The following is a 14,421-nucleotide window of genomic DNA, read 5'->3' as shown; positions in this document are numbered from 1 at the left end:
ACCAGTGAGCCCATCTTTCCATAGGTTCTTCTAGAACAAGAGTCTTTATAAACCCTAAACCCATTCGCAGAAAAGACCCCACATTCATGGCCTTCAAAGAGAAAAAAAATGACAGATCACACATGACTAAAGAATTATGGGAACAAAGTGGGTTTTTTTTTCTCTTATAAAAGCTGATGAACACACATATGAACGATAGCCATTAATTGTAGTTTTTCTAAGTTTTAATGTATTATAGACTGTTTTGAAAGAGTTTTCCTACTTGTAACTCACAAAATTATAGCTACTTTAAAACTGAAATATTTTCAAAGCTCCGTTTTCCTCTAAAATTACTGCTGGGCTTTCTACCTGAGATCAGCCCAACTTAAGATGAACAAACTTGCACCCACAAACCAGGCTTGAGGTCTGAGAAACAAGTGTGCTCACAGCCACAGACAGCCCTGTCCCCCTCCAACCCCTCCCCCCAATGTGGCTTCTACTGTTTGAATTTTCAGAGCAGATAAAAACTGTTGTGAAACACAATTAAGTTAGGTGTGCTTGTTAACTCTCTTCCTTTTTTTTCTTTTTCCCAGAGCTTCTTTGAAGGCCAGTCAGCCTCTTGGGATGTGGCAAAAAAGGATCAGAACAGAGCAAAGAACCGATACGGAAACATCATCGCATGTAAGGTTCTTGACACTTGTAAACATGACATGTACAAACCTGCACAGTGAGGTACCGCTTTCACGGGTTTGACTTCAGGGAATCCTAGAGGTAACATGGCTGTCTTTTAAGTGATGCGTTGAATAGTAGAAACAATGTTAGCTGACTCTGAAATTGCCATGGCCCTCAATAAATTCACTCTCACTCTTCCTTTGAAAAACTTGCTATTTTTAATTTTTCTTTAAGTACATGGGAGGTTATTAACAAATGTTAAAGAATATTAGGGTAATGCCAAAGTTTTGTTTTCAATTATGAATTAGTGTAACACCCCTGTGGGTCATATTCAAGGCTGCTGAGAGGTATTTGCTCCACATGCCCTTACCTGGAGGCAGGGACTGAACTCCAGATACTACAGGCCATTAATCGTTCAGATGCTACCTATATGAGGAGCGCATGCAAAATATCAAGTCATGACCCACCTCGGGAGTAGCAAGGAGAGTGGGTGACCTAACTTGTAATTATCTACTGATTTCCTTAAACCAGTCCACTCTGAATTGAAATCATTCAAAACTATCTATAATACACCTGTCTCAAGGAATGAAGAACAGGTTCAAAATTCACAGCCTAGTTCTGTGGCTGTAAAATTTGTGGCCCAAATGAAGAGCCATCCAGACCTTGTGGCGCTTCCTTAGATGAAAGGCAAACTGGCGAACCTGTATTCAGAGTTATAACTGGGATAACTAGCGAGCTCCATGCAGATCTTACATTTATCCCAGACGAATGATTAAATACCAAGGCCGAGCTTTGAGACTGTGGATTATAAAGGCCAAGTTTGTCTTTAAGTCTTTACCACTGACTGTGTCAGAACAGAGGACCTCAAATAGCTTGCATCTGATTATTTTAAACCTTTCAGATGATCACTCCAGAGTCATCCTGCAACCCGTGGAGGACGATCCTTCTTCAGATTACATTAATGCCAACTACATCGATGTAAGTGTCCTTCCGGTGTCTTTCCACAGTATGCCCAGTTTATCAGCTCACATCTATGAACTCGATGCTTGTTGTTACCTATGACTTGATTACTACCTTTAAAGTAAAGAACAAACTGTACACTTTTCCTTGTTCTACATCCTAGTACTTACTGACACTGTTGTGCTTTCTTTCGCACCTGACTTTGGTTTGGGCTGTAGATTTGGCTGTACAGGGATGTAAGTACCACTATATGTCCATAACAGCACCCTCTGATGAATATTTAATATGAATACCCTTAATCGCAGTTACTACTAATGCTTAGTCTAGTTGTTTCTGCATGTGTCACCTAATTAGTCTCATACACTATATTTATGTTTCGTTTTATTTTGTAATTATTTTACGTGCGTAAAGAACTATCTTACCTCCTCCCCTCTTCTTGTGTAGAAAGACGGGGCTGCTTTTGCCTTCAACAATTTATTATTATGCATTTGAATTTCATTTGTTGATGATTTCTGTCTCTGGCTTTTCTTCTTCCCTTCCCTAAGCATATGTGAGAAGCTGGATTGTATGGTGTGCATTAGTGGTTTTGAAATTTTAGTTTTTATATTCACTTTTTATGTTAAAATATGAGAATGGAGCCAGGAATGTAGCTCAGTGGGTAAGACGCTTGCTGAGTCTACAGGAAGCCCTGAGTTCAAATCCCGAATACTGCATAAACCAGGCATGGTGGTGCATGCCTATAATCCCAGCCATTGGGAGGTGGAGGCAGGCTAATCAGAAGTGGGAAGGCATCCTGGAGTACAGAGTGAATTTCAAGGCCAGCCTGGGCTAAATAAAACCCTATCTCAAAGCATAAATAAATACAATAAGTAGGGAGACTATTTTGTGGTGTGTGATATTGGCTTGTAATGTTGTAAAATTCTTCATGCAAAAAATTTTGTATCATATTTTAAGCATATATATATATCACACATATATATCGGATCATACCAATAAAGTCTGTTTTCATCACATATTGTGGTGTTAAATTTTGGTTATACATATGGACATGGCAATGCTTTATGAAAGGGAAGGTAATTATCAAATAAAATTATTGCCAAAGAGGCAATATAATTGTATTATATGTAAAGACAGGCTCTTTGGCTCTATGGCCTGCTTGAAATTTATACTAGAGGGTTTAGAGATACATAAGCTACATTTGTTACTTGTGCAAATGACCCAGGTACAGTTCCCAGCACCCACATTGAGTTTACAACCGTCCATTTCCCCAGTTATAGAGTATATTATACCCTCTACTGAACTCCTTAGGTACCAAACATTCATGTGCTGCACATACATGTATTCAGACAAATATACCTAAAATACAATAAAGAAACAAATAATGAAATGACCCTGGAGGTCTTAAGAATGTTGCTTTCTCTCTGTGTGCCTCAGTTCCCTCATCTGCACAGTGAAGTGATGATAGTTTTAGCCTGATCACTTTGTTGGGAAAATGCACATAGTTCCTCTAGTACAGTGACAAACATGTAGTTAGCACTTGCCAAACTTCAGCTCTTAATAATTAAAAACCCAAGTTCTGAGTGAATTGAATCACAGCATGTATATTCTTAAGTCAAAAGTATAATATAGTTACAGCCTATACTGTCAGCGTTCATATAGAGAGGCAGTATGAACCCCTACCTGTTCTAATTTCTGCAAGTAGGAAACAATTTACCACAGCTATGAGCTTTGTGCCTTACAGTTATTTTAATAATTACAACTAATTGATTTAATGTATTAAGAGCAGCATATAAATGTATTGGTTAATTTTTCATCAGAGTTTTATTTTGATAAAATTTTAAGTTTTGTCAGGCATGTCATGAAAAAACTAAACTAGTTTTTCTGTAGCACAAAAGACATCAACATCTCTCTTACAACTTTGTAATTGTTCTTAGCTCTTAGTTTAACCTGAGTTTTCTGCCGTAACAGATACAGGCTGGAGCCTTACTATTATACTATTTTATGGTTCATTGGGCAGGACTTTATTCTAAATAAAATCGGTTATCCAACTCTGTCTGTTACCATCCCAGTATATTTTAGTTAAATACAGTGCAATCTTATAATTTTCTTTTCTTCTTTGTATATTATACACAAAATACATCTCTGCAGGTCATGGATCTCTCATTTAAAACAGAAAATTGAAGTGCTTATGAAACTTTGAAACACAATTCCACGAAACATTTCTGGATTATTGTGACTTACCAAGAAATTAAAATCAGCTGAGTGCGCTGGTGCAAACCTTTCCTCATGAGACCTTGTAGTCAGTTGTAGGTGGATCTCTGGGAGTGTGATACCAGCATGCTATGCTGATATGTAGTAAGTTCCAGGCCAGCCAGGGCTAGGAAGATCCTGTCTCAAGGAAAAAAAAAAAGGAGAGATAATTTTTGGTATTTACAGTAGAATGATGCACACTGTATTCCTTCCCTGGTCAGGGATTATTTCCCACCCCCATGTTCCATATGCACTGTCTGTGTACTAAGCTGCCCATGCCAAATATGGATAAATCTTAACAGATATCACTAAATCCTACTTAACCCTGTTATGCCGTCAATATTTTTTCAACTCACCTGTGACACGTTGGCCATTGAGAGCAGACAATAAGCAGATCGATCTTTATCAGGAAGAATTCATTGAAATAATATTAAATGTCTATAAACAGCTTTCGTACACTGAATACCACTAAATTTTTTTTTTTCAAGAAAACGTGCAGTTTTGAAAACTTTTTCCCTATATATGTGTGTACTTAAGTTTCGTGTGTGTAAATTTCATTTTATCAGCACACACAAAATAGTTCCTGCAGATTCCTGAACATGTTATAGAACCGAAATATTACCCAAAAACGGATAAGAATTAATTTCAGCAGGACTTTGATTTAAGCATGCATGCATTGTCCAGCTCTAACATTGGAATGTTCTGTTCCTTTTTACTTCACTTTTCTTTTTTCTGGTTCTAATATGTCGTTGTCCATTTGTGATGCGGTGTGTTGTACTTTTGGATGATGCAATAAGATTTAATGTTTTTTTTAATAGAATTTAACCAGGAATGAGTGATGTAAAATTTACATGAAGGCATAAACACCTTAGTGAAACTAAACTAAATCTCCGGGGTTATTCTTCAGCAAACAAAATTCAATTATATGATATAAATTCTAATCAGAGCTTTTAAAATACTCGAGCCTTGTTGTTCATTTACTCTTCACATAACATAGGTTTGAGAAGTGGACCCTGTGTTCACTACTCAGTTCTGATCTTTTTATTATAACCTAATCTTGAGAGGTGGTTTTCTTCCCCTTTTTATGCCTTCATTTATTTATTTCTGATACCAATGTAAAATGATAAACAATTTGCTTTCCTACTTTAGGGCTACCAGAGACCAAGCCACTACATAGCAACTCAAGGTAAATTTTGTCTTTCAAATACTAAATTTGTATTTATTTAAATTAAATATTATAAGTATTATTATTATCTAGTAGGGATCCCTTTTGTAATTTTGTCTTTCAAAAAAATGGTTCTTACTCATTTGTGTAGTACAAACACTAGAAAAACTTAATCTTGATTCTCTTTTAAATTAAAATCCTCTGATTGTTTTTGTGATTTGATCTTTGATGATCAGGTATCTCAGTACACTGAACAGCAATGTTGGGAAAAGCATTACTTAATTTGATGAACAAGAAGTGAGCCCTCTTCCTACCTTGGGCTGCTGTCATCTTGTAGTCAATTCTGCCAGCTTGAAAAGCAATAAGACCCAAGACCCATAGTGATTACAAAATACTGTACTGTCATCCAGCAATGTATGACAAATTGTGACTGAAACAAAACATAGGCCCGAGGGAATGTAGTCAAGTTTATTCCTATGGGAAAGAAAGCAAAGAAGGTTGACCATGGTGCACCGAGAAATGAAAGTATCCAAACAAACAAACAAATCTGTAATCTCAGAATGTCTCCTGGTCACCCACAGAATGTACATGACTGTTTAAAGTAAGGGGAAAGTAAAGAGACATGCCTACTCTTTTATTCCATTTTTGTTTTTGTATTGCTTTGCTTTTCTCTTTTCCATCTTTGGTATTGAAAATGGAGCCCAGGGCCATGTAATTGCTAGGCAAATGCTACCAGGGAGCTAAATCTATTTCCTGACATTTGCTCTTTTAACAGAGGTCATTTTATCAGTATTTCACCTTTTGTTTTAGTTGATTGGGTTTAATTGAGTATTCTTTACTGTTATAAATATAGAACGTTGGGCTGGTGAGATGGCTCAGTGGTTAAGAGCACTGACTGCTCTTCCAGAGGTCATGAGTTCAAATCCCAGCAACCACATGGTGGCTCACAACCATCCATGATGAGATCTGATGCCCTCATATGGGTGTCTGAAGACAGCTACAGTGTACTTACACAAAATAAATAAATAAATTAAAAAAAAAAAGAAATATAGAACGTTGCATTGAATCATCAGTGGTTCTACATGGATGATAGCCAGCACATGCCTTTGCAGCTAGGTAATAATGTAGAATAATAGTAACAATAATAATAGAATGTAAGGACATTGCTTCATTTACTTTTAATCACACACTATTCATAAATGATGGACATTTGGTTAGTTGGTTCTGTCTGCCTCTCTTCTCACAGTGTCCTGAGAGTTCTGTTTTCCACATATACGTACAGGTATAGTGGAGTGCCATAGTGACAGGAATAAACACCTTAGAAAGTATGATACCCTCTTAATGAACTAGAAATCAAATTGAAGAAAAAAATTGGTACATGTCTGTGATTGTTTTTGTGTGTGTGTAGCATATATTCCAGTATGAACTGAAACGAAGTGGTTCTAGTGGTAGTATGAAGTTTTATCTTGTATAGCTTGTCTCATGCCCACTACTTTTTATGTGCTTCAAAATTTTTACTACCTATAAAATGTCTCTGATAACATAGGATGAAAAATAATTTGTTTATAGGCCCAGTTCATGAAACTGTGTATGATTTTTGGAGGATGGTGTGGCAAGAGCAATCTGCCTGTATTGTGATGGTCACTAATTTAGTGGAAGTTGGCCGGGTAAGAGAAAACTATTCATTCATTCATTCATTCATTCATTCATTCACATATATGAGTATTCTTGAAAACAGTAATCTGGGTAAGAGAAAACTACATTTACTTATTTATTTGTTTCTTCATTTGTTTATTTACTTACATGTATGAGTAGTCTTAAACAGTAATCAACCCTTTTGGAGAAGATCATCCAGTAGTTTAAGAATATTTCATAGACAGAACAGATTGGTTGAATGCTCCTAAGTGAACTTTCAATGACTGAGAAATATTTGATTTCTCATTGAACAATAAGATGATCTTTAATTTTAAAAAATAATTTGTGAGAGCTTTGTACATGACTGTTCCCCTTTCTTCTCCAGTTCTTTCCTTGCACCCTGCCCCCAAGTTCATAATCTTTTCTTCATTTATGATTGCTACATGTTTATACAACCCACAGAGTCCATATGTTATTACTTGTATATGCATATGTGTAAGACAGGCCACTTGGGATTGGACTACCTATGAGGGAATGCTTAGAAGAAACTAAGATAAGCTTGATTTCTATACTGAAATATAATTAAGCTAGACGTAACATTTTTTGAAAGTGCACAGTCTATTTATTGTGTGACATTTTCTCAGCTGTGTTTGAATTGTGAACTAAATTTATTGCTGGAATGAAGTTGTCTTGACTATTGTGTTCAGATGTATGTGTTCAGATAAATCTGTACCTTTTATGGATTCTTCTCATCACTAGGTGAAATGCTATAAATATTGGCCTGATGATACTGAGGTTTATGGTGACTTCAAAGTCACCTGCATAGAAATGGAACCACTTGCTGAATACGTAGTTAGGACATTCACCTTGGAAAGGGTAAGCATTCTAACTTCTATTGAAAATATGAATATTGAAAGTTTCAGAAAATCACCTCAAGGATTTGCTTTGATTACTATGAAATCCACCTACCCATCTATCCATTAATCTACAAATTCATTTGTTTTGTGTTTGTTCGTGATAGAATACCCTTTGGAAACTGAAACAGGAAATATTACTGAAATACAAGAGGAAATGTTTCACAAAATTAAAGGGTGAAGGGGAAGAACATAGTTTAAATGACATATGGATCCAGAGGAAGTGAGGCGTGAGGGTACGTCAGGAGAAGGTGTTCCTCAAAGACATGGGTCACGCTAGAGCCCTAAGGCTTACATGTTCAGAGACGGGTAACTCAGAGGAAAGGAAAGATGTAGGATGAGTGAATCATAGAACTAGACTGAAACCAGATGGCCATCCCAGAAACCGGTGGCCATCCCAGTGATTTTAATTTGCATTAGGCCACTGGAGGCTTTAAAGTCCAGGATACACCATTGTTGCTTTGGTTCGATTTCATTAATTAATTTTTTCTTGATATTTTCATTGTTAAAACACATTCTAATTGCTCTCTCTCAGCTCTCTCCTTTTTCTTTACTCATAATTTTTGATTGTGTTGTGACACATGGAGTTTAAGGAGGTGAGCTAAAGAAGTGAGAGAAGGTGCACACTCTTAAGAGATGGACGTGGGCACAGAACCAAGGACACTACAGAAGTGCGTAATAGATAGTAGAACACACAAACATGTAAACAAAGGCACACACAAGTCAATGAATATCGGTCACATCAGTTTGTAGTGTTAATGTAAATGAAAATCACTAGAATCTGTGAAGACAGGCAACTATAAAATGCCTATTGAGAATGGCCAATGAATATACATATACTATTTTGTATTTTAAAATGAACAAGAAGTATCACAGAGAATAATAATCCTCATTGATTGTGTATGATCACTTAAATATGGAATTTGTAATGATTTTGTTAAAATACTTTAAGCCTCTTCAAATTAGTATAGAAGTTTATCCATGGTATTAAAAAAATATTAGGCACTTGATGCATTCTATTCCTAAGAATGTATTTATAGATAATATCTAATTTGTATTGTTGGAAAATTTTAGATAACTGTAAACATGGTGTGGCAGAGAAACAGTCAAACCATTAGAAACACAGAGACTATCAATAAAACAAAGGCAAATTGTATACTAAGGTGGAAAATAATACCTTTAAAGCCTGGTTGCTTGAAAAGATCAATAAAATACCTAAATCATTAAAGGAAGCCCAGTGACAAATTTTCACAAAGTTACTTTAAAAATAATGCATAAATTTTGACATAGAGACATAGATTTTGATCCAGACACACCAATTGTCTAGCAAATTTTATTTCTCAAAAACTGACTCAAAGGCTAGACAGATGGTGTGTGTGTGTGTGTATGTGTGTGTGTGTGTGTGTGTGTGTGAGAGAGAGAGAGAGAGAGAGAGAGAGAGAGAGAGAGAGAGAGAAATTTACCATTGAAATGAAAACATGTTTTTGTAGCTGATAATTTCTTTTAAAGAATGGGTTTGGCCATTCGTTGAACCAGAGAAGACCATTAAAGTCAACAAAGTGTATTTGAAAGCTCACACAATGCTGACACCTGAGATAGACAGTTCTCACTCCCCCCCCCATCTCTTCTCATAAACACACAATATATGATCGATTTCATTCAGAAATATAAAAGATCTTAAGACATATGGAATCTAGTTGTGAAATAAGAAAATATCTGAGCTATTATATTTTTCTAAGACCGTGAAGACATTTAAATTAATGGAAGACATGGAGTGTAGTAGTGAAGTTGCGTGATTTCATTTATTGGTTCATGGATTCAATGTATTGTACTTTAAGATGTTTGGATGGTGCTTTAGCAAAAAATAAGGAGACTTCCTGAACAGAAAAGTGACCTCCCAATAACTATGGCATGCATGGAGTGGAAAGTAGACTGTCTATTATAATAAATTAATATAGAAGTTCTTGACACTTTTTTATTGGTAAAGTAAGGTGGATAGACATTTGTACTAGCATTCAATATTATTGCAAATTTTAGCAAATTAGTAAAAGAAATGTTGTATAACAAATGTTATGCTTTTCTTTTTATTTATGTATATGAATGTTTTGTTTACATGCATCCCTGTGAACCACAGGCATGTTTAGTGCCCATGGAGACCATAAGTGGCCAGGATGCCCTGGGACTGGGTTACAGATGGTCAACGCTGTCATATGCGTGCTGGAAATCAATCCCAGGTGCTCTAGAAGTAAAGCCAGAGCTCTTAACTGCTCAGCTGTTTCTCCAGCCACAGTTCTATAGCTCTTTTTAAAACCAAAATTATTTTTAAGAGAAGCTTTTCTTCCAAGAGAACTATGATACTATTTTTTTTAAGAAAAATTAATAATACTTAAATTACTAAGTCAATACAAAATTCACTTTTTCTTTATTAACAGTCCACAGAAAATGTATAAAAAGGGCTTCCATAATGATAGAACATTCCACATTCTCTTTGACTGTATTTAGCAAAGCATGTTTAATCTGGTCATTTGTCTGAATTTTATTAATTAATTAATTAATCTTTGAGATTGATCACATGGCCTTGTCCTGACTCGTCAAGTATTCTACCACTTAACTACTTTCTAAGCTACGCAAGAAATTTTTTAAATAAAAGATTCCTGGGAATCTTACTTCCAGATAGGAAAATTCATTTTTAAAAGGCACCCTTGCACATGTCACAACAGAAGAAAAACAGTACAGTCCATGCAACCACTCTGGCAAAGGAATTAGTATAGAGGATGTGAAAAGTAGGAAAAAAAGCGATTTTCCCCATTTTTGTGATTTTTTTTTGGGGGGATGGCTTTTGGAATGGAAATGTTAAGGTTGTTCACAGAGCCCTTCCCATGTGACATACGGTGCTAGGAATTAATACTGAAAGGAAGTATACACATTATCACTAGCTCCTGAGGTTCCGACAACACCGGTTCCTCTAAGACAGACTCTGAAGATAAACTGCCATTCTTAAATTGATTTATTTAGTTCCTGTTTTTGCTTTTTCTGATTGATGAAGTAAGATTAATATCTGCGCCAGTAGCTCACAGTAAAGTTAGATTGATATAGATTTTTTTTTGTTTGTCCAACTGCAGATCATTCAGCATAAATTATTCAGGGTTATATTTACAGTGCCAATGCTTCCTCAAATCTGAGGATGAAACTGGAGAGGACTTGTCGGCACCTTTACAGGGTTCTCTTAGATTAACCCTGTAGGAGAGAGAACGAGAACGGCAGTGGCTGGGTCACTTCCTTCCTTGTGCTGTTACTCTAGATAATACTTTGTGAGCCAAATGACTTCACAGAGCTGAGAAAAATCATTTGCTCGGAGAACAGTTTAGCTACCTGTGTATTTTCACAAACCAATCTACTGTAGCTCTGTGCTGGAAAAACCTCTACATACTAGGCTTCAAAACCATTTTCAACATGGATAAGCAAGGTTTGGAAATCTCCACTTAAGAACTCAGTACACTAGGTCAGGAGGGCTTTCCCATTTCCTCCTTATCCACCCCCCTCAATAATTTCATGTGATATCACTCCCGGTAAGAAGCAAGCCATCAAAGGCAAATAAAAATTACCCAGAGATCAAACAAAACTAACTTTTTTTTTTCATGCCAGTTCTCTGCCAATAAAGGTTAAGTTCCCAGGCTATATTAGACCAGTATCCTTTAAAAAAAAAATCAGTAAATATTATTTTTTTTTCATGTTCACTCAAATATAGTAGCCATAGTGTATTTGGTGATTTTCTATGGATTGTTTCTAAAGCACTGTTTTTTTTTTATCTTTGTACAGAGGGGCTACAACGAAATCCGTGAAGTCAAACAGTTCCACTTCACTGGCTGGCCTGACCATGGTGTTCCATACCACGCCACAGGACTCCTGTCATTTATCCGGAGAGTCAAGCTGTCAAACCCTCCCAGCGCTGGGCCCATTGTCGTACACTGCAGGTGAGCAATGGTCCCACCTTTAAATGAGCATCGAAACAGGGCTGAATAGTGTAAAAAACGAAATGTTGCTCATGAGGTTTGTACTTGCCTGTACCACAGATAATGTAGAACAAAAATAAAAGTTGGCTGTGTGTAGCATATAAGCTAAGAACTTACAGAGGCCCCACATGTATGTTACCTGCAAGCACAAGCGTAGAAGTGCCTTTCAGTGGCAACATATGTGTCGGGAGATTTTATCATTTTTGAAAAATCCCATACTATATAGAACAGAAAGTTAAAAATAGATGTTCGTTTGTTTTTTAAATTCTTTTTTTTTTTTTTTTTTGCCAATCTACTTAGTCTCCACTGGAATCCCAGCTTTTAGAGGTAAATCTGAGACATATGCCATTGTTAAATGGCTTAAATTGCAAGAATTGGGGCTATAAAACAGGTGCATAACTTTTTCATTTTCACATTATCCATCAGCGAACCTTAAAAACCACATTGGGATGAGTCTGCAAATATATGCCAAAACGTGAATATTAAATCCAGATTTCTTCCAATTAAAAACTTAGGTAGGAAAAAAAAAAGCAACCAGAGACACTAAAAGCAAACGGCAAGGCTCATTTTGAAATAGGGGCAGAAAAACAAGCACAGCTTCTACAAGGCTGTTGTGGAAGATGCTCGCCAGTCTCAGAAGCTCTCCTTTCTGGCTACTTCAGATATAGATCTTCAGCGTCTTTCTTTGTTTTTGTAAAATCCAACCCATTCAGAATTTCAATGACCTTTTATTAAAAAAGTAAAAGACAAAGAAACAGAGGTAAAAGAGGCATCCCATAATGATCAGACACCCGATACATCGTAAAGAGGAAAAAAAAAATGTCATTTCAGTCCTCCAGAGGTCTGATGTACTCTCCTCAATTACTTACCTGTCACAGACGCTGGGAACAGTGATTGAGAAGAAGGTATAAGGCAAAGAAACAGTGACACAGAACATCTCTTTGGCTAACATTCTAAGAGAATAGCAAGTGTAAGACAGGTGACTGTCCTTGCATAGCAAAGAAATAATGCCATTAGCCCAAATAACTGTTTAGAAAATGAGGTAAGTACATGTTTAATGCAGCGACTTCTTGATTCATCAGGGGTTTATGTTTTCTCGGGAACTGCTCGCTTTATGGATGCTCTGGAATCCTCCTATCCCCCAAAACAGAAGTGCCCCTTTCCCACCCACGTGGTCTTCTCTGCATGAACGGAGAAGAAACTGGCTAGACACGGAATCCCTCACCTCTCTCCCTTGCCTGTCATGGCCCCACAGTTGTCTGTGAAACTGTAGAGATTTTCCAAGTGCTAAAATAATCAAAGCATGTTATGATTCTGCTTTACAAATGCAATAAAAGAGGGCTATCAGGCTAAAGACTTGACTGTGTAGTTAAGAGCACACTCACTGGCTGCCCTTTGGGAGGACTCTGGTTCAATGCTCAGAACCCACATGGCAGCTCACAACTGTCTGCAACTCCAGTCTCAGGAGTCCAGTGCCTTTTTCTGATTTCCTAGGGCACCAGGCACATACATGGTAAACATATATACATACAGTCTAAACATTCATTCAGGTGAAAATACTAAAGTAAGTATGTAGAATACAATTTTCAAAGGAGCGGCTATCACTGTGACACGCGTGGTCGTACATACTCCATATTTCACAGTGCACTCTGCTTTCCCTTCAGAGGAAGCAAATATTCTTTCTTTTTTGAGGAGAGCAGAGGAGGTTTTTCTTTTCTGGTAGTATGATTCTCTTAACCATCCATCTCCTTTGGCACTTCCTGTGAACTATGGTTCCCCGTATGTCTCATCAAAAGACTTTGGATTCAATGGCCTTGGTGTTTTCATGAGCCTTGCTGAGCTGGCTAGACTCCTCAGCTGCTGGACAGCTGAAGACAGGCTTGTGAAGGAAGTTCAATGTGGAGTTAGAGTTTGTACCTTTATCCCACCACTGTTTGAATCCCAGGAGTGTGAAATTATAAAATATTATGAAATTATACCATTAAAATTCACATGAAGCAAAGTCCATGTGGTAAAGGTGCAGAACTTGAGCGATATGTAGACATTATGTTCAATGTGGAAATAAGTTGCAATGCTTGTTCCAATCTAAGTACATGCAAAACCAGACACTACGTATGAAGTTATTTGTGCTTTAGTTATGTTTTCCTGCAGCATATAAAACTATGTGTTTACATTTCATTACATTGGTTTGACGATGGCTCAAAATACAATAGAGGCTCAAGCTTATAAAGACAAACGTGCTGTCGTGCTTCTTTCAATCCCTCAGTGCTGGTGCTGGGCGCACAGGCTGTTATATTGTCATCGACATCATGCTGGACATGGCTGAGAGAGAGGGTGTGGTTGACATCTACAACTGTGTGAAAGCCTTACGGTCTCGCCGCATCAATATGGTCCAGACAGAGGTACGCTGATTCGCCCTTAATCAAGTTTTTCTGGTCTTGTTTTTACTTTTGTCTCTACCATATACCAAATGAGACATATTTTTAAAATATGATCAACCTTAACTCATTGAATCATATAGGGAAACTTGGGTGTCTTAAGTTGATAGTTCAGTTTCAGTATATTCTCTGTCTTGTCTAAAGTAAACTTTATTAAACTGAAAGGTCCGGGACTCCCCAGAAAGGAGGTCCACTTAAGTCACAGGATAGCACGCACCCAAAGGACACACGAGAGACCGTCTTGCTGTAAAACACATGAGGTGGTTTATTAAATCAGAGCTCTGGGCCAGCCCATATCCCCATATCTCACATAGGGGATAGAGGGACTGACCCCGTGGCTCAGGGGTCTAGCGCTTATGTATGGGCGGGGTGGGGAAAAAGCGAACTTTCGAGGG

At 37.1% G+C, this 14,421-nt stretch overlaps 1 protein-coding gene across 9 annotated transcripts in view; it reads left to right on the top strand.

Annotated features, from left to right (window-relative positions):
* Ptprk (protein tyrosine phosphatase receptor type K) overlaps positions 1-14,421 on the top strand; it is a 501,415-nt gene that overhangs the window by 475,470 nt on the left and 11,524 nt on the right. For 6 of the 9 annotated variants that reach the window (XM_076927962.1, XM_076927965.1, XM_076927961.1 and 3 more), the window contains 8 exons: positions 573-660; positions 1,553-1,629; positions 1,830-1,847; positions 5,011-5,047; positions 6,596-6,693; positions 7,421-7,537; positions 11,395-11,549; positions 13,855-13,990. In XM_076927962.1, coding sequence (XP_076784077.1) covers positions 573-660; positions 1,553-1,629; positions 1,830-1,847; positions 5,011-5,047; positions 6,596-6,693; positions 7,421-7,537; positions 11,395-11,549; positions 13,855-13,990 — 726 coding nt within the window. The remainder of the gene's footprint in view (positions 1-572; positions 661-1,552; positions 1,630-1,829; positions 1,848-5,010; positions 5,048-6,595; positions 6,694-7,420; positions 7,538-11,394; positions 11,550-13,854; positions 13,991-14,421) is intronic. The other 3 variants (XM_076927969.1, XM_076927968.1, XM_076927963.1) reach the window with 1 other exon arrangement.

This window comes from Arvicanthis niloticus, chromosome 30 (genome assembly GCF_011762505.2).
Source record: "Arvicanthis niloticus isolate mArvNil1 chromosome 30, mArvNil1.pat.X, whole genome shotgun sequence".
NCBI classification, from domain to species: Eukaryota; Metazoa; Chordata; class Mammalia; order Rodentia; family Muridae; genus Arvicanthis; species Arvicanthis niloticus.
Note: the sequence above shows the minus strand (reverse complement) of the source record. Positions and strands in the feature narration are given on the sequence as shown.